This window comes from Homalodisca vitripennis, chromosome 2 (genome assembly GCF_021130785.1).
Source record: "Homalodisca vitripennis isolate AUS2020 chromosome 2, UT_GWSS_2.1, whole genome shotgun sequence".
NCBI classification, from domain to species: domain Eukaryota; kingdom Metazoa; phylum Arthropoda; class Insecta; order Hemiptera; family Cicadellidae; genus Homalodisca; species Homalodisca vitripennis.
Genome location: NC_060208.1, coordinates 20,604,769 through 20,628,338, shown reverse-complemented (window position 1 = coordinate 20,628,338; position 23,570 = coordinate 20,604,769). Strand labels below are relative to the sequence as shown.

The following is a 23,570-nucleotide window of genomic DNA, read 5'->3' as shown; positions in this document are numbered from 1 at the left end:
GCCGTCCTCATGGGCCACTGGTCTGTGCGAGGATCTTATCAAACAGAATAAGGGGGAGAGTCGATACAGTACAAGGTCGATGGTACTGAAAACAGTGCAGTGGTCACAGACAGGATTCGAACCTGCGCTATTTCAACTCAGACTCAAAGTCGTTCAACGTCTTAGACCGCTCGGCCATCGGCACTCCCAAACTGAATTACGTTATAGGTATCAAATCTGGCAATAGTTAATTGTAAATGAGTATGATAACAATGTCTTTGAATACAATAGTTTAGGTATTTCTAATCGATAGCTTGGTTCCTTTATTCGATTGTGGAGGTGGGTGCTTACTATACTGCAGCTAACATGGCTTCATTGATGTGAAGGTCGTCATTTAAAACCACTATTCCCAACCCTTATTTTTCAGGAACATTTACAATCTTATAAACTGTTTAAAAGCAAACTTCGCGTATTTTAGAAAACGTTTAGGTTGTTAATTATTTTAGGATTTAAGAATGGCTAGTTATTTTCCAATAGATAGTTATGGATAGTGTTTGTTATAATTGTCTGTATATTTGGTTAAGGCGCAAAATATATAAAGGAAGTATTATTGAAGTATTTATTCAAAAACCCTTTCTTGTACAAAATATAGTGGTGAAGGCATAACATACTTATTACCATTTCTTTTTTACTTATATATTATTAGGTATATATAAGTAATTATTGTTATAAGTTCATTGCTTGTTTAAATTATTAAATTGCTCCTGTCGTTGTCGTCAAATACTGTATTATACATTATAAATCTACTGGTATAAAATGAATAATTTAATATTTTTGTCATTTATTTCTTTATCACTTCATAGTTCACCCCACCAAACTACTACTTAAAAGATTAATACCAAGGATTTTTTATTATAATACTAATCTTCAATGGAAGGTGTATTATTCAATGCATGAAAGATATTGTTTAATATATTTCATCACACGATAGTAATATTTATATAAAATAACAGCAAACAAATAACATAAATTCACTGAAAACATTTTTTTATATTTTTACTTACACATTTTGAAAATAAAAATAACAAGAATTAAACACCTTAAACAAAGCTACAGCTCATTTTTTGTTGTTTGTATCAAAACTAATATAACCTAAATTAAAATATAGTACCATATATCGATATAGCCTATTTTTATATCTGTTTACAATAAATTACGTTCTGTTGATGCTATAAACCAGCTGTTTTTTTCGTTTTTATACTTGCACGAAAGTTAGAAGTTTTTACACACTATGCATATATGAAATACAGCCACATTTCGTGCAAGATGCCGAGAAAAGTGTTGGATTTTAGATGTTTAGAATCAAATACAGTAATTTCCAGAAAACCCAATCAGGACTAATTTTACATCCCTTCGTAAGCCCTAGGGGTTGTCTTTGTCATGTTTCAGCACAGCAGTGAGGTACTCTTCCAAATTAATTAAAGTTGCTGTTCTAATCTCACAAAATATATTTGAATTAATTACATTTGTTGTAAATTACATTACAACATTCTGAATAAAATGTTTTAACTAATTTTTTAAATTACTTTTAGCATAATGTAAGCATTAATGCTATCAGTGAGTAAAAATCAGTAAGTTCTCATGGAATATTTGAGAACAAAATAGATTCACACTGAATTAATATAGTAGATTTGAGTATTCCAACGCCAATCAATTAAGAATTTCAAACTTTTTCAGTTAAAACAATTTCAAAAAATTCAAACAAATTAATATTTATTTTATGGTAATGTCACATAGTCATTTTCTCCACTCCATAATAAAAAATAAATAAAACCCAGTTTCAATGTTAATTTTTTATTACACTCATTACAAATATATAAGTACTATAAAAGCGTTGGTTTAAAGGAATTACAAGAACTTTTTCTCCTTTTTCTGTAAAAATAAATTAAAAAAAAAAATAGAAACTGAAATGATATGCTGTAATGGGTACATATATCAAAATGTAATACAAACTGATATTTTCACGTTATATTGAAGGTGGAAAGCCAACCCCTTTAGATAATCTAATGCAAGGGGATCCACCTTACTGTCAATTCCTGTTCATCGATCGAACTTCTTCAGTAAGTCGTTCACTGTTCAGGCATGTCGCCTCTGGAACTCTCTTCCTGATGATATACGTATTATAGAGGGCCGAGCTCGTTTTGGGGCAAAGGTCAAGGACTTGTTGCTGGCCGGTCTGTGGGGGTGACGGGTGGCGGTGCTCGTGGCGTGCTTGTGGTCGGGCTGTGTGTTTGAGAGAATGAATGTAGTAATAACGAGAAATTCTTTAAAAAGTAATCTGTTAATTTAAGTTTTAATTTAACTTTGTTTGAATTTTTCTACATATTAAGCTGATAAATTTTATTTTTAATTATTAAATAGTATGTATATATTTTGGTTAATTTTTAAGCATTTATTTTAATTTAAAATTTGTTATTAGTTAAGATCATTCACTGTACATATATCTGTATATTATGTGAGGTTGAGTGGTAGAGAGGGCTAAATAGCCCTAACTCCGCCTCTTAAATAAAGGCATATTTCATTTCATTTCATTTCATTTCAATAACTTTACCACCACGACAACAGGTGTCTTTTAAACTTAAAAGACCAATTCATTATTTTTTTCTTTTAATGCATTTTTAAAGACTTGCTCAAATGATAAACATGGTCAAAAATTGGCATTTAAGCAAATGGAAATCTTCAAAGATGTTTTCTCATCTTCCTGTAAGAAAATATAAAATCAAAAGTTCAAATTCTTAAATCTAATTCATAAACGAAAACTTTATTTTATATGGGTATAAAAACACATTTTCTTGGGTTTCCTATAAATATTCAAGGTATTATGATATACATGATATGATATGATATATTTCACCGTCCCATTTCTGCAGTAACACATTTTTAACAGTGAGTCGCAGACAAGGATGATGATATTTCCCACACAAGTAGGTCAAGTTTGTTCCATACAAGTAGGCCAAGTTTGTTCCATACAAGTAGGCCAAGTTTGTTCCATACAAGTAGGCCAAGTTTGTTCCATACAAGTAGGCCAAGTTTGCTCGACTCAGTTGTAGAAATAACAGTTTATATCGTCACTCTCTGCAACTGGGATCGGCGATCCCTCGTAGTTCAGCTTTTTTCTGATCGTGTCAATCATGAGATCCACCATTCCTTCGTATACATTTGTGTTGTTCACCTCCACCACAGGAGGTGGTTGTTCCCAGTTTCGGTAGATCTGCACGATCCTGTACAGACATGAACGGTTACATTATACATTGTGTTGTTCACCTCCACCACAGGAGGTGGTTGTTCCCAGTTTCGGTAGATCTGCACGATCCTGTACAAACATGAACGGTTACAATATACATTGTGTTGTTCACCTCCACCACAGGAGGTGGTTGTTCCCAGTTTCGGTAGATCTGCACGATCCTGTACAAACATGAACGGTTACATTATACATTTGTGTTGTTCACCTCCACCACAGGAGGTGGTTGTTCCCAGTTTCGGTAGATCTGCACGATCCTGTACAAACATGAACGGTTACAATATACATTGTGTTGTTCACCTCCACCACAGGAGGTGGTTGTTCATTGTTTCGGTAGATCTGCACGATCCTGTACAAACATGAACGGTTACATTATACATTTGTGTTGTTCACCTCCACCACAGGAGGTGGTTGTTCCCAGTTTCGGTAGATCTGCACGATCCTGTACAAACATGAACGGTTACAATATACATTAGTGTTGTTCACCTCCACCACAGGAGGTGGTTGTTCCCAGTTTCGGTAGATCTGCACGATCCTGTACAAACATGAACGGTTACATTATACATTGTGTTGTCCACCTCCACCAAAGGTGGTTCTTCATTGTTTCGGTAGACCTGCTCAATCCTGTACACACATGAAACGTCATAATATACATTTGTATATTCGCGTCCAACACATAAGGCGTTTGTTTCCAATTTGGGTAGATCTGCACGATTCTGTATAAACGCTACAATATACACTGATGTGAGAAAATATATACAGAGTAATCAACTCAAGGTGGCCACCATTGGGACCTCAAGAAGGATTTTACAGCAAATTTAAAATTAGAAATTTTACCTCATCTTTAAGCTTATCATGATTACTTAGTTAATTTCTTTAATTCTGTCGCCATTTTTCAATATGGCGGTCAACTTTTGGATTTCTTATGGAAACCCATAGGGGTTTATTGACTATACTAGTTTATTGATGTATTCGAATTAACATGCAATTCTAAGACTTTTTTTCTTGGTATTATGTTGATGTACTTAACCGTTTAGCCGCTAGGAGTGCTGAAACATTCAGAAAACTTCTTCAACAGTCTTAGAGACATGTTTTACCATTTGCAATCAACAAAAATTATCAGAGTGCAATAATTTTTCGATGGAATCTCAGAAAGCTGTTGCAATTTTACAACTACTTTAAGAAGAACAATGTACTTACAGGCCGGTAAATTCCATGTGGCCTCCTAGAGGGGAGCAGCGACTTCCCCCTCCATTCTATATGAGCAGAAGGCTACTACTGCGCATCGTCGGGCCGAGGACCACATGGAATCTCTCGGCCTGTAAATTACTCTTAAGTCATTTTATTTACGATGACTTAATTGATTGTGGCATAAAACAGGCTTCAAAGTTATCTCGATCTTCATAAATACAAGGAAAGGGTGGCTCGTGCGCATGTGCAGGTCACTCTCAAGCTAAATGGTCCGGTCTGTACCCTAGCCCGGCAAATACATCCCCACAACAATAATGGTAATCAATGACTCGTAATTAATGTCAACCCACCTTCCCCTGAATGTGAAAAGGTCGATAGTCTTTTTGGTCAGTTGCGAAGGCGTGTTGATGAAGAACATGATGTCTGGCTTCAGGAGATCCTTAGGCCACTTGTATAATACTGACTTGCGGTTCGGCAACTCGTGCTGGAACGCACTAGCAATGCTGAACGCGATCTGGTCGACGTAGTACCTGAAGGAAAATATTTTATACTGTTAGTGATGGTTTAAAAGCACAATAAATTCACTGATCAACGAAAAGTATGTACGAGAAGTATAACGTACCCTGCAGTAACGACGGGAAGTTCAGAGATGGCGTCTCTGACAATGTGCGCAGTAGCGTATATACCAAGCATGAAGAAAGCACGTTTCATCCCGTCAGTGTCGTTGTGGACGAGTCTTGTACGAGTCATGAAGGCTGGCGGGGAGAACATGTGGTTCCCTCTGAGTCTTGCGGCCAACTTGTTGGAGACTATGTTCCTGGCTGGAAAATTGGCATATAAAATTAATTATTTGTTTATGAGTCATAATTTCAGTACGATTATTTGACAGAATAAAACGTCAGGGCAATCGAATGGTATACTGAAACATCAGAGACGCCAATGGCACAGGGACTACCTAGGAGTGGAAATGTAACCTTGGAGCGAAATTCCGCTTGCACACACTCTTCTTGAGATATACCAAAGGTAAAAGGAGCCACAACAAGTGCTGTAAAACCTTCGCTCAGGTTGATCCAGAATTTCAAATCTATAGCTCGTTTCATTCTTGAGATGTCTTGTGGAAGATAATCATGCATGAAAGAAGTTGACACGAAAATATCGCATCATAGAATTCATTCTTGTAGAAATGAAGTTTTTTACGCAATAGTCAAAGTCTACATGTGCCTTTCCAGTGGCTCAGGTCATTTTTAAGCCACAGAACTCAAATTGTCCAGATCTCAAACAAATTATCTGAACCAATTCACCTAAGATATGGTGTCCCACAGGGCTCAATTCTCAGTCCAATTCTCTTCCTGATCTATGTCAATGATGTAGGTTCATCACTTCTGCACGGAAAAATTGTGCAGTATGCTGATGAAATGACTCTCTGTTTCACTAGCAAATCGATATTGATTGTGGAACAGCAGAGTTTTGTTGAGATCAACAACTGCGTCCAACATCTCAACAGCCACAATCTTAAGACAAATTCTGCAAAATCTAATTTTCTAAATTTTGCTTTGCGATCAGTAGTCAGGTATGACGAGCCAGCTGTTATGTTGGCTGACACAATGCTGGAAGAAGTCTACTGCTCGAAATTCCTGGGAATATACCTAGATCGAGAGTTGACTTGGGATAATCACATCGATCACGTTTGCTTCAAAGTGGCCTAGGCATTTATGTTTTGCGGTCTCTAGCCAAATACTGCCCTATTCAGGTTTTGATGATGGCGTATTATGGCTTAATTTATCCCCATCTCACTTACGGGTTGGTGTTATGGAGAGCTTGTGCAAACGATCAATTTATGAGAGTATTCAATCTGCAAAAACAAGCGATCCGCATTATCGCTTATATTATATTATAATATTATTGAAATTTAGAGAGTCGTGCAAGGAAGCTTTCAAAAATGTACAACTGTTGACGCTGCCCAGTCTCTACATCTTGGAAACAACTCTGTTTTGTATTTCTAAATGTACCATGGCGAATGGCCGAGACATACATGCGTATGAGACTAGAGGCAGAGATAACTACTGAACTGGTAGACACAGAACGGTAGTTTATGAACGCTTGCCTTCACAGGCAGGTGTTCATTTCGTCAACAAATTACCAAATTCAATAAAAAACGCTCCAATGCCCAAGGCGTTAAAAACTAGTTGGAAACGCTTTTTAGTGTCACAAGCATTTTATAATGTAGACGAGTTTTTAGTATATGATTGGGAGACCAGCAATTAAAAAGACTAACTAAATCCGTCGCTGGAAGTGGGAATCATTGGCGAATGTATGGATGTATGTAAATTTGTAAATTGTATGTTTGAATGAGATCTATTGTGGGGTGTATGACAAAATTCTAGCAAGTAAAAAGTTGACTTTTGCCATGCGTTGCAGAATGTTCCGGCAATAAAAATCTGATTTGATTTGATTTGACGAAATATTTTCGGCTCATTCTCATTTTTGTTTATTAAATTGGTTTTCATACAAGTGGTAAAATAAAAAAAATTCTACACATAAGTCACCATAAAATTATTGGGTTAGTTAGGCTATAAGCGTTAATTTGTCATATACTTGAATCTCTTATGGGTGTATTGAGTTTTTTTAAAATTTATTTTATTCTGTAATATTCTCGTTGCCATCCATCATGGTTACTCTTAAGACCAATGTAAAAATATTCGCTAATGCTCAGCCAACCCCATGGAGTGCCATACACCATCATCGAACGTAATAATGGTTCCTCATACTGAAAGGAACAGTGTATGAGGTTCCCCATACAGACAAGGAAGCTACATGCACAATTTCAAGTCTACAGGTCTACAGGAGATATAGTGTGGACAGACAAACAGATAGTCAGACAAAAATGCAATTTTTCCAGCCCAACGAGTGACAGGCCACGCTATGGCTCAACATATTAAAGTTCCTTGCTGTGGATTGTGGTCTGTAGAAATGAAAGAGGTGTGGAATGTCTTTTCTGAGGGTTGGAGTTAGTATGTTCTGTGTCCGCTATGATAGAATAACATTTTAATGGGTGTTCGTTCCGTTTTATGTCAAGGATACTTGTGACACTATATATTTTTCACCTTTACCTCGATTGTTCAAATGACACAAATTTAAATTATTCGGTTTAATCTAATAAGGCGATTTGTCAAATTAAATCTTTATCTGCAAGACGAATAAAAAGTTTTCAGACAGTGCTTTTTCCTTAGTTTCTTATATAATAAATAAAATCAGGAAGCTTATCCTTACTTACTAATTCTGTGGGTTCCTTCCACCGCCACAAATACGTGTCTTGAGGTTATCTTTCTATCCTGGCACTTGCCGAAATATGTGGGACAATTCGTCCTGAATATTCTAAGCAGACCCTGGACATTGTCATCGCTCTGAAACTGAACACATTCCCTACCTTGGATTATGAGGCAATATAGAAATCAGATCTCTAAAGCTGAACATATACAGTAACCAATGTCATTATACAAGTACTTACACAAGTAAAAACTACTCTTAATATTCCTCATGAACTTACCTTTGGATCTGTATACTCGGATAATGCATCTGCGAAAGACATATAGCCCCCTCGCTGTCTGACTGCAAGCAGGTGGTCTACAACAGAACATTCTCATGGGATAACAAACAATTTCACCGCACTAACAAATTTGTTATTTTTTAAGTAATTAAGGTTACTTCACAGCTTCGATTAGAACTAATTACAAAGCTTCCATAAATAATTATATCATCGCCGTTTTACTATAAAATAGAAAACTGCATACTTTGTGACAGACATTTTGTTCGGCAAACCTAGTTCTGTTTAATGACGCGTAGATAGCGCTACCATACTAAGATTTTATTTAAAGTACAAATAAATCTATTTGAATCTTTTAGTGGATGGATTAAAAATAAACTTTTAGTATTTTTTATTATCAGAGTTTACTTAGTGTATCATATTTGGCACTTTTCTGTGATTAAACAAATGACGATCATTACTTCTTTCGTTTGTCGCTAGATAAAAGGGCAACCAAAGTGTTTCAAAGAGCAACAAATTTTAGCTTGGATGCCTTCTCGTTGACTGTTCTACAATCGTAGCTCCAACGAAGATCTCGTAAACTTTCCTGTGAATCTTTAATAAATCATCGAATGCAAACGGACCATTTTAGAGTTTTATTTCCAAAGTCTTGAAGGGATATAATGTAAAAATCTTATATTATTTATTACTAGTAAAGCTCTATCATGAGCCCCGATGTGCCTTGATCTACTCCGAATTACTCCGATTCATCCCGATGTGCCCCGAAGTACCCCGACGTGCTCCGATGTGCCCCGATTCCAAGACGTCGCTAGGAGCAGCGATCAGTTTAACTTTTTCTAATAATACATTGTGGATAAACCTACAGTAACTGTGAGGGAAACTGGATTTTTCCGGACATACAGTAACTACTTCTTTAATTATTTATTGGTAAAACGATGTGTAACTTATTATATTCTTACCATTTTTCGCAAATTGAAACAGTTTAAATGGATGAAAAATTAGTCTTTTAATAATTTTAAAATTAATTGTCAAATAGTTGATCACTTTTTTCATATACTAGGCAAAATAAAACAAAGTGAGAGTACCCAATGTAAGACTCACGGGCCCATAAACAGAATTATGATCTTTCTAAAAACGTTCATTTAATTTCAATATTATGGAGTAATAGATTTAAATACTATTCTAATACGTCTTTGTTTTAAATTACTTACATTGTACATATAAATAGATATTAGTTGTATTAATTTGTTTTTATTAGCAAGATTTTATTTTGATTGCTCGGCATAAACTATAATCAGTAAAATAGATTGTTGTTACTTAAAAACCAGCAGAGTTTTTAAAGTAGTTTGTAACACTTGTTAGTAACAAATATTAGTATTCATGGTTACCCTCAAGACCAATTTAACATTTTCGCTAACGCTCAGCCAAATACCATGGAGTGCCATACAACACTATCAAACTCAGTTTTACTAATACAGAAAGGAAGCTTCATACACAATTTCAAGTCTATAGGTCAGATCGTTTTTTAATTATTGTGTGGACAGACATACAGTTAGACAGAGACAAAAACGATTTTTTTCCAGCCCCATGAGTAATAGGCTTCGCTACAGCTCAGCCTATTAATGGGCAACGATAGTCACCAAATAATGTTTCTATAACAAGCGGAATACAATACCTTCATCGTCAAAGTATGAGAATGCAGGATCTAAAAAGAAAAGAAATCCTACAGCAAACGTCACATAAATACGTCGGAATGAAGGAGCATACCACATACAGTCCATACTATAGAGTCACAAACTTTCCCACTGCATCTCGAATACAAATAAATGGCCAAGTAAATAAAAGAAAGCGCAGTGTTTATGGTTATATGAATAATACACGACGTCGAGACAATGGCAGCTTAGATGTAGTAGATAAGGAAAGTAATATTGATACTCTGTCAAAGTACGCTTTAAACGTGTTAGAATAAATTAAATACAATCTGCAAGTTAGTATTTGGAGTTCAGATAGTTTTTCTGAAAAGAAAACAAGGAAGTCAGTGAAGTTTTTTACATCAGACAATTTGCTGTATAAGGTTTATTTACAAATGAAGTAAAACGGGCACAGTCATTCAGATTACGCTACAAATCTTTTCGTATGTTACTTTACGTAATATTAAATATCCACTAATAATCAGCCTAGTTAAATATAATTGGCTAAAATTTGAATAGCTATCCAGTTATTAACATACAAAGCAAATTCTAGATTGTTTATATTATCAGTAGTAGCTCAAATAGAGAACATGAAAATAGTTAAAATTTAAAAAGGTGTAAAAAATTGAATAGCCCTGTCTTTACATTTTATTGGAATTTTGAGAAAATATATTAGGATTTCTTTATTTCGTTAAATTATAGAAAATGAAGGGCGCTTTTCCATTTTTGGAGATTAAATTGTTTCATCAGATAAAAATATAAAAAGATTCCACCAAATAGTTCTTTTTTGTAGTTAAAATTATTAAACGCTGCAAAGGCAAGTGTTTCAGTTCACACTGACTTAAAAATATTTCCCTAAATTTATTTATATCAACATACCATGGCATGAACGGGTGGATGAAACGTTATATTTATTGTTGAACACATCAATATTGTGGAATATATTATTTTTTTATTAAAATACTCGGATTTTACTGACCGAATTTTGATATTTTTCCAAAAATTTGAGTTGTTTGAATATGTTTATGAATAGATTTATTTTAATTTTTGGAATAATTCCTAGATTTTTCTAACTCTTCGAGTTTTTAGCCATGTTCTGTCAAAAAGGTATAATGAATTATGTTAAAGAGAAGTATGTATAATAAAAGTAAGAATAATGTATAAAGTAAGTACCTGGGAAAGAATTACATCTCGTGGCACGTAGTGTCTCTGAAATGCCATTCCCGTTTGAGAAGTAGTAAAGAAATGCTAACTATTTTGTAGATATGGATTTCTAGTACTGCAGTACACTATAACAACATCCTCTTGTATAGGATTCTAGATAACACCCTTGTTCCACTTTACGTATATCGGTAACTGATAAATTAAGCTTTCAAAATTCTATAAACGAGGTGCTTTAACCTTCATCAATAATTATCTCAAAATGTTCCTTAGCGTTTCGGGTACCTACATCTAAATATGAATTCGCATTGCTTGATTAAACACTAAAACAAGTACAAATGACGTAATTATCATTCCAAATAAATCAACAAATTCATATGCCACACTCCATTTCACCTTCTTGTTACGTGCAGCATCTGAAATCTGATGCTGTTGCAGACTTGACTTCAGTTCAGAACTGGAGTTAAACTCAACATTCGCATTGAATCAACCCTTCCCACCATAGCTGCGTTAGGTGTAGAAGACTCGGTTGCTCCACCGTGCTTTGGGATCGTGTCGGTCAAAACCGTAGTGCACTCAGTTGTGCATCTGATGAGACAATGAGAATACCTCTTCACTTGGATTGCACTATTTTTGTAGTCTGAGTAACTATGATGTCGAAACTATGTGAGGGGTTCGTTTTGAGCTTCTTCGTCGCCAACTATTTTTGGATCCTTTCAGACGAACATGACTCCATATTTCAGGAGTCAAGTCTGCAACAGCATCATATTTCAAATGATGAACGTAAGATAAATGTGAACTGAAACTACTCAACATTCGCAAATTCACAAGGTTATCCTTCAAAACCCGCATGCATATACACTTAAATATAATTAATAGCCGTAAGGTATAAAATGAAACCTTCAATCAAGCGTTTGTTTAAAACTTTGTTTTGTATATTTAAATTTTCTTTGTTCCCATTAGAGATGGTTTGTTCGCTTAGAGTAATCTAATCAGATCAACAAAAGATAGGCTCGTGATCCGTTCCCATTACGTTGGTTTCAAAATGGAACACAGCAGTAAAATAAAGTTTCGTAATAAGTGTATTTAAATACACATAAGTAATGTCTATAGTCTGTAATATTCTATTTGTAGTGATACTTATCAAATGCAGCAAGTCCTATGATGAACCAGATTTACCCGGTGAGTTTCTCAGCAATTTTCTCCAACATATGTCAATGTAAGAATGATTTTGTCTCAATGACCAGAACGAGATTATGATTAGTTTACATTGTTTGAAGACTGTCAAAAGGGAGGTAGTGGTTCACTCTTATACCGACTAAAACAACAGCAACTTTTATCATTCTCCTTTGTGTTTAATAGAATAAAATAGAAAACTCCCTTTATTGCAGGAATATACAAACTCATTTTCTTTCAAATGAAATGAAACAAATAATACATGATTAAAACAGTTCATAAATATACAATAATTACTTACAACTAACAATAATTACTACTAAATAATATATTATAAATTTGTAATTACCCGCAAAAGGTAGCCCTTACAGGCATGAAGCCCAATTATACGGGAACCCTATGCTATGTTATTGGGGTGATATCGGATTAAAAATCACACTACAGAGCTAATCTGAATTAAAATAAAAAGTTTTAGTTAATACTTTTGCCCCCAAAAACTTCTTATCTTGCAATTTTGCATCTTTTGGTCTATGTAGGCTCATGGGCAATCTTATTATAAAGTTGGGCATTTTTTACTTTATCGCATGGTTATTGTTAACCAAATTAAAATCGAATTTGTAGGGACATGTTAATTTCATGTATCAAATGTCCCGTAACTTGTTGAAAATTATTGTTTTAAATGTAATGGTGTAATTTTTTACTTTTTATTGCATGGTTGAACTGAGAAAATGATAGTCTTATTGAGTCAGGTCTAACTCTCATAACATCAAGTACCAAGGATTCCCACAATTTTTATTCTAGATAAGTCCCTATCCTTTTGTAATCTCGAAGTCAAAGAATGTCTTATTTTATCAGGCGAACTTAGGGCATTAGCTTATTAAAGCCCTCTCTAACACAACTTTTACCAACTGCTTAAAGGTGACTTCGGAACCAATGGCCGGGCAGGCGGGCTGCTTGCAAGGACAGGATCGCTCAGCGGTCACCCATCCAAGCAGCAGCGACGTTCGACATTGCTTGATCCGGTTATCTTGTGATAACCGTTGTACCCGCTACACTGTGCCACTGAAACTCTAAGAGGATATTTTAGGATTATTGAAGTGAAAACTTCTTTAGGCGCGTTGAGCGTTTTGGTAGAGGGTAAAATCCTCGGTTCGCGTCACCGACATGCTAATGATACTAACCTGCATGAAAAAGTCAGTCTCGCTGTGTTTTTTAAACCGTAGACTTGGCCGCGGACTACTAACCTGCATGAAAAAGTCAGTCTCGCTGTGTTAAAACTGTCCCGGCGGAGTATGAAAACAGACTGCGAAAATCAGTGACCTTTACGGCTTCCTCTCGCGATTTAAAAGTGAAGCCAATGTCGTACAATTCTGTAAGATGCGTCAAATTAAAGCTCTTAATATTGGCAATCTATTGGTTACATTTTTAAATATTAAAAAAATTTCGAAATAATTTTGATTATTGTTTATATTTTGCATAGCGTTTACAATGACAAGAAAAAAGTAGTAAGCGAGGATTTTTTTTATTACTATTGCACTCTTCAAAATAAGGTGTTTTATGATGATGCAGTCGGTTGGGTAATATTAAAAAAAAATTTTTCTTAGAATATAATTCAACTCAGGTTATCAATCACCACCATCCACAATTTTAATTATTTATTTTATATGTATTTAGATTAATTATAACACATTTATAGTACTTTTGGAGAAAAAAAATTATGGTTGCCTGTAAAGTCGGTTTTACGGGCGAAGATTTTACGTGACAACGTCTTTTTCTCGGTAGAATATTTATTGATATGAATATTATTAAATTGCACAATAGGAACAAGGAATTGAATGAAAATAAGAATTGCACAAATTTTAACTATAGAAATATATTTTGTTTACTAAAACATTGTACATAATTTGAAATTAATTAAAATTTGTTATTGTAAATGGTAAAGTTGAATAAAACATTTACTAAAATTGGAATTTGAAATTCTTGCTAAAACACAGTTAAATTCTAACTCCGCGCGTGGTGATTGGTCGGTTTAGTTCGTTTGTTTGGTCGCACTGTTATGACAGGTTAGAGGTTATAATTTGTTATTTTAAATGTTTGACTAGCAATACGCGCTGTTTCTTCTCAATCGACTGAATTACGATTGATTGCAGAGTGATTTAAACTAATAATTTACTTAACACTATCAACATTTGTCAATAGTATGACATAACCTATAAACTCAGTTTCTCAACTTTTGTGTCAATCTAACAATTAATCAATCAATCATAGTTTACGATAATGAAATATCAGTGTACAATGATTTACCTTTATTGTTGTAGTTGTTGTAAATGACGAATCTAAGCACTCCACATTTTCACGAATAAACATAGTTATCTGCTTTATCCCGTGCGGCGGACTCACAGTTATCTGCTTTATCCCGTGCGGATCCCGTGCGGCGGACCCACTGGACGGGCATCGTAACGTTACCGGGCGTTACACTTTTTCATGAGTGACTCCGAGCCGCAACCTAATTTAAGACGTTGTCACGTCAAAATTACATGAATATGCTTATAAAAAATCAAATTCGTAGTAATGTACTACATTTTATTTTGAATATATCACGCATAATTTAGAACGTATTTTTCTAAATAAATTTATAAATATAATATTTTTCTATTTTCAGAGACATTTTTCGATTATTTACTAGTCGGTTACGTTTATCCAAATTCGTGAGTAACCATCTAATCAGAAAATATTAAAAAATATAAAACGTCACTGGTTCGTCTTCTGGCCTTGGATGGATATTGTTATGTAAGGAGAATTCACCTTATACAAACAAATTAATATGCTATAACAAACTTAAATCTAATAACGCGTATTCTTCTTTTATTTTAAGTAGCTTAGGTGGGGTAGTTTTGTCAAAAACGTTATTCATGTTGTCATAGTCCATATACATGCTGTAAATTATTCATCTCCTTCAGCTGTTTTGCACTATTTTCAGGCCTGATTTTAAAAATTCTCAAATAAAATAAATCGACTTCCTGGAATTTACAAAAATTATTTTTGTCTTTTTCATTTAAGGAAGGTATCCTAAATAGCTGTTCTGCGAAAGTATAGAAACCCTGATCAAAAACGTAATTTAACAAGGATAACTCTCTCCTACGCTGAATTTTCATTTGTTTTTAAATCTTTTGTCTTTTTTTTATTTAAGTGAACTGATCAAAAACTAAATCTGAAATTTAATTCGTGGATTATTTGGATTTATGAGTACGCAATAGTCTTTCGTGAATTTGGCTAAAAATGTTTAAACAACACTAGAATATTGTTTAAATCACTAATTTAGTTTAGACAGTAATTTTTATTAATGTTATATTTTGTTTATATATAAAAGAATTGTATTTATTGCAGATATTTACATCTTATTTTGTAGTTACTGTTGTAACAGACAACGCCTTCCTTAAGTAAATTACTGACAGACCTCAATTGCTTTTAAATACGAAAGCTAAAACTATTTTTTTCTTTCAGAAAAATTAAAGGAAATAGAAAATTACGGAGTATACTTCAACCTTAACTCAACTTTAGAATGCTACAGGAATTATGTAAGTAGACAATGATAACATAATCTGTTATTCTTTTGACTGTAGCTATAAGAAATACAATTTTAAGTCAAATTTATTTTTTCTTTTACTAATAGTAGGTGTTTGAGATTTCTGTATGTAATGTTTATAAATGAATAAGACGTCTCCTTCATTTGCCAATGAAACAATTGGGTAGTAGGTTATAGATTATTTTTATTTTTTGTCCATACAAAATAAAATTAGATTGCTTCAAAGAAATATTTTTTTAGGTTAAATTTTGGTTTGATATTGGAAATCTCAAAATTTGCACTGGAGAGGGGCAATTATATGACTAAAATATAAGCAAAAAATTATTCTAACAAAATAGTTATATTTTTGTTGTTCTACTCAAATGATTGAGCATTATAATATATAAGTTGTGATACTATGCTTCAACACAGTGGTAATGAACTGTGTTCATATAAATATATTTATATATATATATAAATATATATATATATGTATTTATATATATATATTATTTATATATATATATATATGTATTTATATATATATATGTATTTTATATATATATATATTTATTTATTATTTATTTATGCTGTTAAAGGCAGCATAAATATATATTTTTTCAGATGTGTAAAAATACTAGCAAACATCGAGCTAATCAATTGTTATTTGCAAAATTGTATTTGTGTAATACACTTTTTTTTCTTTTTTTTTTTTTGTAACAGAGGGGCCAGGTTTCCTAGGCCTGGTAGTTGCCTCTCAGCCATCCGGCTTATTGTGCACCCTCTCTCCCAGGTTTAAGTTGTATCAAATCTCAGAGCCTTTACAAAACCATGAGATCTTCTGAACAATGCTTTCCTGTTCCAAACCCTCTTCCGTATGCATAAGAACACCTAGGGATCTTGAGCGTTTTGCTCTGTAATGCTGGACATTCAAATATGACTTGCTTGGTCAGCCTCGCCACATTTCCTGCACAGTGTTTTCCTGAACTGGAATACCTATTCTGTTCAGGTGACTTCGGAATATCCAATGACCTGTAATAAAACCAGTCACCTTTCGGATCTCCGTTCCTACTCATTCTAAGGGCATCTGCTGCAATTTTCCTTGATGGTCCCCTTGAGCATCCGCTTTGCTTGTACATTCCCCTCAGTATTTCTCCAATGTTTAACACTTCAACCATTCCTTTACAAAAATAGCTGACATCACTGCTCTGTAACGCAAACCAGGCCATAAATAATCAGCTAACAACATGGAAAGACTAAGGCGATGTACCTGGACTTCATCCCACACTCAACCACACCGGAAGAAGTCCTTCATATACTCACATCCCTTAAATCAAAACCAGCCGCAGGTGTCGATGAAGTCTCTTCCACACTCCTAAAACACTGTAAGGATGAAATAGCAAATCCCTTATGTCACATAATTAACCTGTCGTTTTCACAAGGTGTCTTTCCTATGAAACTGAAACTTGCAAAAGTATTTCCTAAACTACTTCCTAAAACTATAGACCTATATCGATTCTTCCAACGATATCAAAAGTAATTGAAAAAATCTTTCTGAATCAATTGACAGCACATCTGACTACTCAAAACATCTTGACGCCTCAACAGCATGGCTTCTTACGAGGAAGATCCACCACCACGGCTATAGTTCAATTGACAGAGTTTATTATCGACAAACTTGAAGAAGGTACAACAGTAACCGCCATGCTACTAGACTTCAGCAAGGCCTTTGATTGCCTAAACCACTCTCTACTACTGCTCCAAAAAGTTGGGAATATGGGCATCAGGGGAGCATCACATGACTGGCTTGCTAGCTACCTGAAATATCGACAGCAACTAGTGGAAGTAAATTATACCAGAAACAACACATCCCATAAAGCAAGATAAACCTTACTCCCAATCACTAGAGGTGTACCTCAGGGATCTATACTTGGACCAGTGCTCTTCATATTGCTGACAAATGACCTACCAAGCTATCTTCTTGACTGGGCCCAAGCTATGTTATATGCAGATGACACCGCTCTTCTTATCGCAAAAAAAGACACAGAATCTCTTGAAATAAATTCATTTATAGCCCTGAAAATGACAAAGCAGTACTGCCAACACATAATGACCTAGTTCTTAATGAGAGCAAAACACAACAATTTAATATGGAAAGGCCGAAGAACCAAGACTACTATGGGCTTACCTGAAATAATCCAAGATAATGAAGCCAAATATCTCGGCATAACAATAGATGGCAATTTCTCTTGGAACTCACACATTGATGGTCTTTGCAGCAAGCTCAACTCTAGTATCTATGTATCTCTAGTAATCTCTAGTATCTTAAAAGAATAAAAAGTAACTTGTAACAATGATACTACCAGGACAGCATACTTCTCTCTTTTTGAATCTCGTCTGAGGTAACGGACTACTCGTGTGGGGCAACTCCTCAGTAAGAAACAGGGAGCGGGTTCTGGTTTCTACAAAAGAAAGCAATTTCGAATTTCTTGCGGGACTGACTCCTCAAGACTCATGCCGTCAGGCATTTGGAGAACTAGCGATCTTGACAGCTGTCTCACTCTACATCTGCGAGACCATCTGCTTCACAATAGCTCATAAACCTGACCAGGTAGGTGACACACACAGCTATGACACCAGAAACGCCTATGACTATGCCCTCCCCACACACCACCTGACCCTATTTGAAAAGAAACCTACATACATGGGGAGAAAACTTTTCAATCAACTTCCAGAGACCTCAAGAGACGCAGAGATGAGAAGTACTTCAAGACAGCACTTAAGGCCTGGCTGCTGCAGAAACCATATTACACCCTAGAAGAATTTTTAAATACCTGATTGGTACAACTAAATTATATTGACACAATTCTGTACTCCATGTATACGAATAAAGATTTCTCTGTATTCAGTTGTAGGTGTATGTTAACCATCCACTTGGTAACTGATGTACGTGCTAAGTTATATGAGACCCCACACGTTGGTTCAGGACCGGTAAGAGGACAGTTGGCTCCCAAGTTAGCGCAACTGTCTGCCCCTTCATTACCTGTGATTCCTCTATGTCCAGGCACCCAAGTTAGAATAACTTTATTGGTTTTTTCGCCAGCAATTTCATGACCTTATGGCAATTCCCAGACTGTATTCGAATTACAGTCATGGTTTGGCCAAGGCCTGCAGAGCAGCCCTGCTGTCCGAGTTAATGTAGATGGTTTTTGCCTTTGTAGCCCCTTTCCACATTAACTCTTGCACATTCTGCAAGGGCTGTAACTTCAGCCTGAAAGACAGTTGCCAGTTTACCTAGGCTAAAGCTTAAGTTAACCCTAGGGCTGGCTCCCCAGACCCTGCCCCAGTACCCTTCAGAGTCTTTGACCCGTCTGTGTACCAGGTGTTAGAGCCTTCTTCATGTAGTCAGGCTCACCTTTTGACCATTCCTTCCTTTCAACAATGTTGACTTGAAATGGTTTTTTTCCCAGTCCGTAACCTTCGCAATTCTATCAGACATCATTTCTAGAATATCCAGTTTGAGAATGTCAACGATCTTGGAGTGCTTACTAGCATGGTGATGGATGCCAGTTCCCATTGCACTTCAGTCTGTAGGCAGCCATCCTAGCCTCTCCCTATGACGAATATGTCTAGGGGTGGGAGGTTTAGCACTACTTCCATAGCAGCGGTTTGGTGTTCCTCTCATGGCACGTGTAATACACTTGCAGCATTCTTAATTATTACAAAATATGTTTCATTCCGCTTTGTGTAAATTGTACTTGTGTATAAAATTCTGCACCCTCATTAAAATAGGCTGTAAAGAGTGTGCTTGTAAAGAGTAGGCTGAACAAAGATCACTTCATTCTCAATTCTTTGGTGTTTCTTTCCTTTCGGCTGTTTTCCATTTATTGCATAGCTGAGTAAATCACGTCCATCTAAATAAATTCTTAACTCTCAAACAAATCTATGCAGCTTAAATGAAAAGAGATATTATGGCTAAGTGTTTAAAACAGGCGAAATAAATTTATACTGCACATTATAATATCAAAATAGGGGTAAAATATAACAAGACGTTGAATTTATAGTACCAACTGCCCGTGGTGAAGGTGCTTCTCAACGAACTGACTCACCGGTATCCAGACATCGGCCTCGTACAGAACCCAAACAAGAACCACCCCTTCATTGCTGTGGAAGGCGTTCACAGAAAGAGTGAGTACTATTAATATTGGGGTCAGTAAGCTAATTTTGAATGCATTGAATATAAATGTAGTCCAAAAATTAGGAAGAAACGACAACAAAGTAACGTATTTTTATACCTGTATTTTTATGCTAACAGTGTTATTTTTCAATTAATTATCAGAAATGTATTTGTCATCTGGTTCTTATTTTCCTAATATTTAAAATGGAACTCACATTAAGGATTTTAAAGGACATAGAAAGAAACATTATTTGTTCATTTTTCAAATATTTGAATATATATATATATATATATATATATATATATATGTCACAAAGTTGTGTCTGCTAATACATATGTACTTAGATATGTTGAAACCTCGGATGGACAAATCCGTTTTTTCTTGGAGTGCCTCAAGGTTCTATTCTTGGTCCATTGATTTTTATTTGAAATTTACACAACTTTCCTACGTATAGCCTATATTTCATTCAACGTGTTGCTGCCAACTCGGTTTTCATGTCAATTTTTGTCACCAGTTAGTTCTTTCAAAATCTGATGATTTAAACACTTTTTTATTATTACGTCTTCTTTAAACAGAACTGAGCACATTAGTTTTTTTAACGAAATCAAAACTTATTCAATTTGTTTACATAGGCGTGAAATTATGAAATAATATATTCGTCTAGATTTTGGTATTTTTAATGACAATAATATTGGTTTAACCTGGGTTATGCATTAATCTATAGTCAAAACTATGTGAACCTCACACTCTGCAATGGTTTGCATAATATTAAGAGTTAAAGCCGATGAAAGTCACGTTTGTTACAATAAAATATGTATCTAACGTAATAACGTAAAATGTTTACGTTATTTATACTTGTACACAGCAAGAAATATAGTGGGGTATTTCCTGGCGAAGAAGATGGGAGCTGACATCGTGTACAACCCTCCGCAGTTCATGGTCAGCATGGGAGCGAACTTCTCTGATTTAACGCTCCGCAAAGCATTCTTCGGGCTGGGAGGCTATGCTGCAGCCTGCACAGCTCGTCAGCTCACTAGAACTGTGCCTGCTATCATCACTGGGTAAGATCAAAGTGCTTTAAAAGGCTCAAAAAGTTCTTTTTAAAGTACTTTTGCTGATCATTTCTATCTTTAATCTGCCACTTTAATTGATTTGTCCAAGGGCCTTGGACAAGGCTTTCTATTGTATTTCACATAGTTTGATCTTGGATAAACTTACTCGTTAAGGTGCTGTGGGAATTGAACTCAATCTGTTATCATCATATCTTAGTTGTAGGAGACAGATGGTTGTTCAAGATAATGATAAGTCTAACTATAATGAAATTCAAAATGGAGTGCCTCTAGGCTCAGTACTCGGCCCGTTTCTTTTTACTATAGCAGTCAATGACTTTTCCTGTAATGTTCCCTATAAATCTGTTCTTTTATGATGACGACACCCACTATAAATAGTAATAATGTTATTTAAAATCTTTTACTAGAGCAAGATGCAATGTTAAAATTGAAAAATTGACTGTTAAGTGGTTTCAAGCTAACCTGTTAGTAGTAAATGAAAATAAAACTGAAAAACATTGTTTTATAATGAATATTTTTGAATTTTTTTGAACTGTTAAACTTATTGGTATTTATTTAGATAGTAAGTTAAATTGGGAATGCTGTGTACAAAACGCTTGTAAAAGTGAGCTAGATTTTATTTTTACATCATAAGCTTAAGTTCTGTTTTAGTAACAAAATTCTCATTATATCTTACTATGCTTTTTTCACACACATTGATATATGGTGTCAATTTATGGGGTAATTATTAAGGTTTCTAATAAAGCTTTTATATGGCAGAAGAAAGCTCTTGGAATAATTAAAGGGATACCAGACAGAAAGACGTGTTTGCCTATTTTTAAAGAATTTAAAATTATGACATTGCCTTATATGTTTTATTGTCTAATGAAAGTTAAAGAAAATTTAATTGTATATCAAATTAGAGCAAATACACAATTAAAATACAAGAAACTTATGTAAGCTTGACTTACCACCAATTAGACTAGAAAAAAAGTAGAAAAGCCACATTTTTATTGAATTAGCAACTGTTTTTAATAAATTGCCTGAAGGAGATAGGTTAGTAAGTATTAAGAGGTCTGTAATTAATAGCTGGTTAAAGGAGAAAACATTTCATTGTGTAAATGAATACCTTGCCTGTGATACTAGTGATATAAAATTTTAGACATGTCTTATTCTTTCATTTTTTTAATCTCTTGTTATTATTATCGTTTGTTGTTGTTTATAGTGTTTTTTGTTGTTAATTATTTGTTAATTTACTATTGTTGTTAAATCTTTGACTTTATTAATATTTTAAACTTCAGAGTGGTTTTATGAAATAACTGTAATTATTACTGATAAGTATTTTGACAAAGTCAATTGCATATGTGTACTATGTTTAAAGACGAATAAACATCTTGAATCTTGAAACTTAAATCTTGAATCTTTTCTTCTGTGCACTTAGACACTGGATGTCCCAAATGGCTTTTGCCATTGCCAAGGTGTATGACAGAGTTCCTCCGCCAGAATCCAAGATCTACACTTGGCCTGCAGACCTCTACATGCCTGATATCGTCTTCTTCGTCAACTCTTACAAGAAGAAACCCACTGAGAGTAAGGCTCAGGCTGAGTTTCTTCCCAAGTAAGTTACCGAATGAAGTTTTATGATCTTGTTTTACTGTAAAAGAATATTTTCAAAATTGTTATACTGCCTTGTTTCAGGTTGGATAAAAATGGAATTTTGATGTAATCATTCTTGAGACTTGAATATAATGCATAGAAATAAAACAAAGGACAAAAAGAAAATACGTGGAAACAAATGGCTTATGCTCAATCTAACCAGCATATTTACCAATGCACTAGCCCGAAATATACATAATACACAACGTGAGATATATTATTTGTTGGTAATCGTTTGATAATCGTTTCCATGCCTGAGTTTGAATTTTTCCAAAGTTTCCTAAATCAATTGTTATCGCCAATTTTTTATATTGTTTATTAGCTCAATCTTTATCCACATCAATTGCCTTTAAACCACTTTAAAACACTGCAGAATCTGCAACATGCAGTACTTCCAACATATAATACCGACTGTACCACTTTTATGGGATAAAGGATAGAGTTTGTTGAATGAAACTGGATTTCAACTGCTTACCGTTGTTGATGAACCTACTGTTAAACACTATTTTCAATCGCTATTCAGTATAAATAGTAAACTATGAACTGAAACTGTTTCTTGTGCTGTTTCAGATTTCTGCAAGTATTCCGAAATTGGAGGCATCCACCGGTGTTCGAGATTAAAGAATATTTACCTTTACGAGGATATCGCCAATAAGATGCTGGACATAATCAACAAAGAATTCCAAGGAAATTACAAAAAATGAAAACATTTTAAATTAATTTATTTCAACACTCCTAGGTTTACATATTCTCCAACCTCCACCCTCCCCCCACTTATTTCTCTGATAGGTTACCAAATACTTCCATTAGATTCACATAATCTCTATTTGAATAATGGCCCAGCCTCACAACATTTTGTTCTTCCTGTTTTGGAACATTCTTGCCTCCTCCACCTAGGCCTAATCACAACACAAGGTGACGTTTGAAATGGATAATGGTTTGGAAGTAGAAATTATATATACGACTGTGACATGTGGAAGTTTGGGCTGCAAGCAAATAATTTAATTTATTTGCTGTCAAGAAATTGAATTCTTTAATGGTAAAGGAAGAATCCAAGAAGCTTAAATACTAGACACGGC

General features: G+C 34.6%; 2 protein-coding genes across 4 annotated transcripts; one reads left to right on the top strand and one right to left on the bottom strand.

Annotated features, from left to right (window-relative positions):
* Positions 1–2,779: 2,779 nt before the first annotated feature.
* LOC124353649 (UMP-CMP kinase 2, mitochondrial-like) lies at positions 2,780–11,236 on the bottom strand. 3 transcript variants are annotated; one of them, XM_046803588.1, is made up of 7 exons: positions 9,691–9,961; positions 8,019–8,095; positions 7,746–7,881; positions 5,094–5,292; positions 4,822–5,001; positions 3,044–3,260; positions 2,780–2,972 (listed from the first exon to the last, which is right to left on the bottom strand). In XM_046803588.1, the coding sequence occupies exons 1-6, from the start codon at positions 9,794–9,796 to the stop codon at positions 3,080–3,082; spliced, it is 879 nt and encodes a 292-aa protein (XP_046659544.1). In that variant the 5' UTR covers positions 9,797–9,961; the 3' UTR covers positions 2,780–2,972; positions 3,044–3,079. The 3 variants fall into 3 exon arrangements, with proteins under 3 accessions (XP_046659544.1, XP_046659545.1, XP_046659543.1); XM_046803589.1 differs by lacking the exon at positions 9,691–9,961 and adding an exon at positions 10,880–11,236 and having other exon boundaries at positions 2,780–3,260; XM_046803587.1 differs by having other exon boundaries at positions 2,780–3,260; positions 9,691–9,960.
* Positions 11,237–11,859: 623 nt separating this feature from the next.
* LOC124353646 lies at positions 11,860–23,201 on the top strand. The gene is made up of 6 exons (XM_046803584.1): positions 11,860–12,049; positions 15,548–15,621; positions 19,673–19,796; positions 20,652–20,847; positions 22,277–22,453; positions 23,062–23,201. The coding sequence occupies exons 1-6, from the start codon at positions 11,971–11,973 to the stop codon at positions 23,144–23,146; spliced, it is 735 nt and encodes a 244-aa protein (XP_046659540.1). The 5' UTR covers positions 11,860–11,970; the 3' UTR covers positions 23,147–23,201.
* Positions 23,202–23,570: the final 369 nt, after the last annotated feature.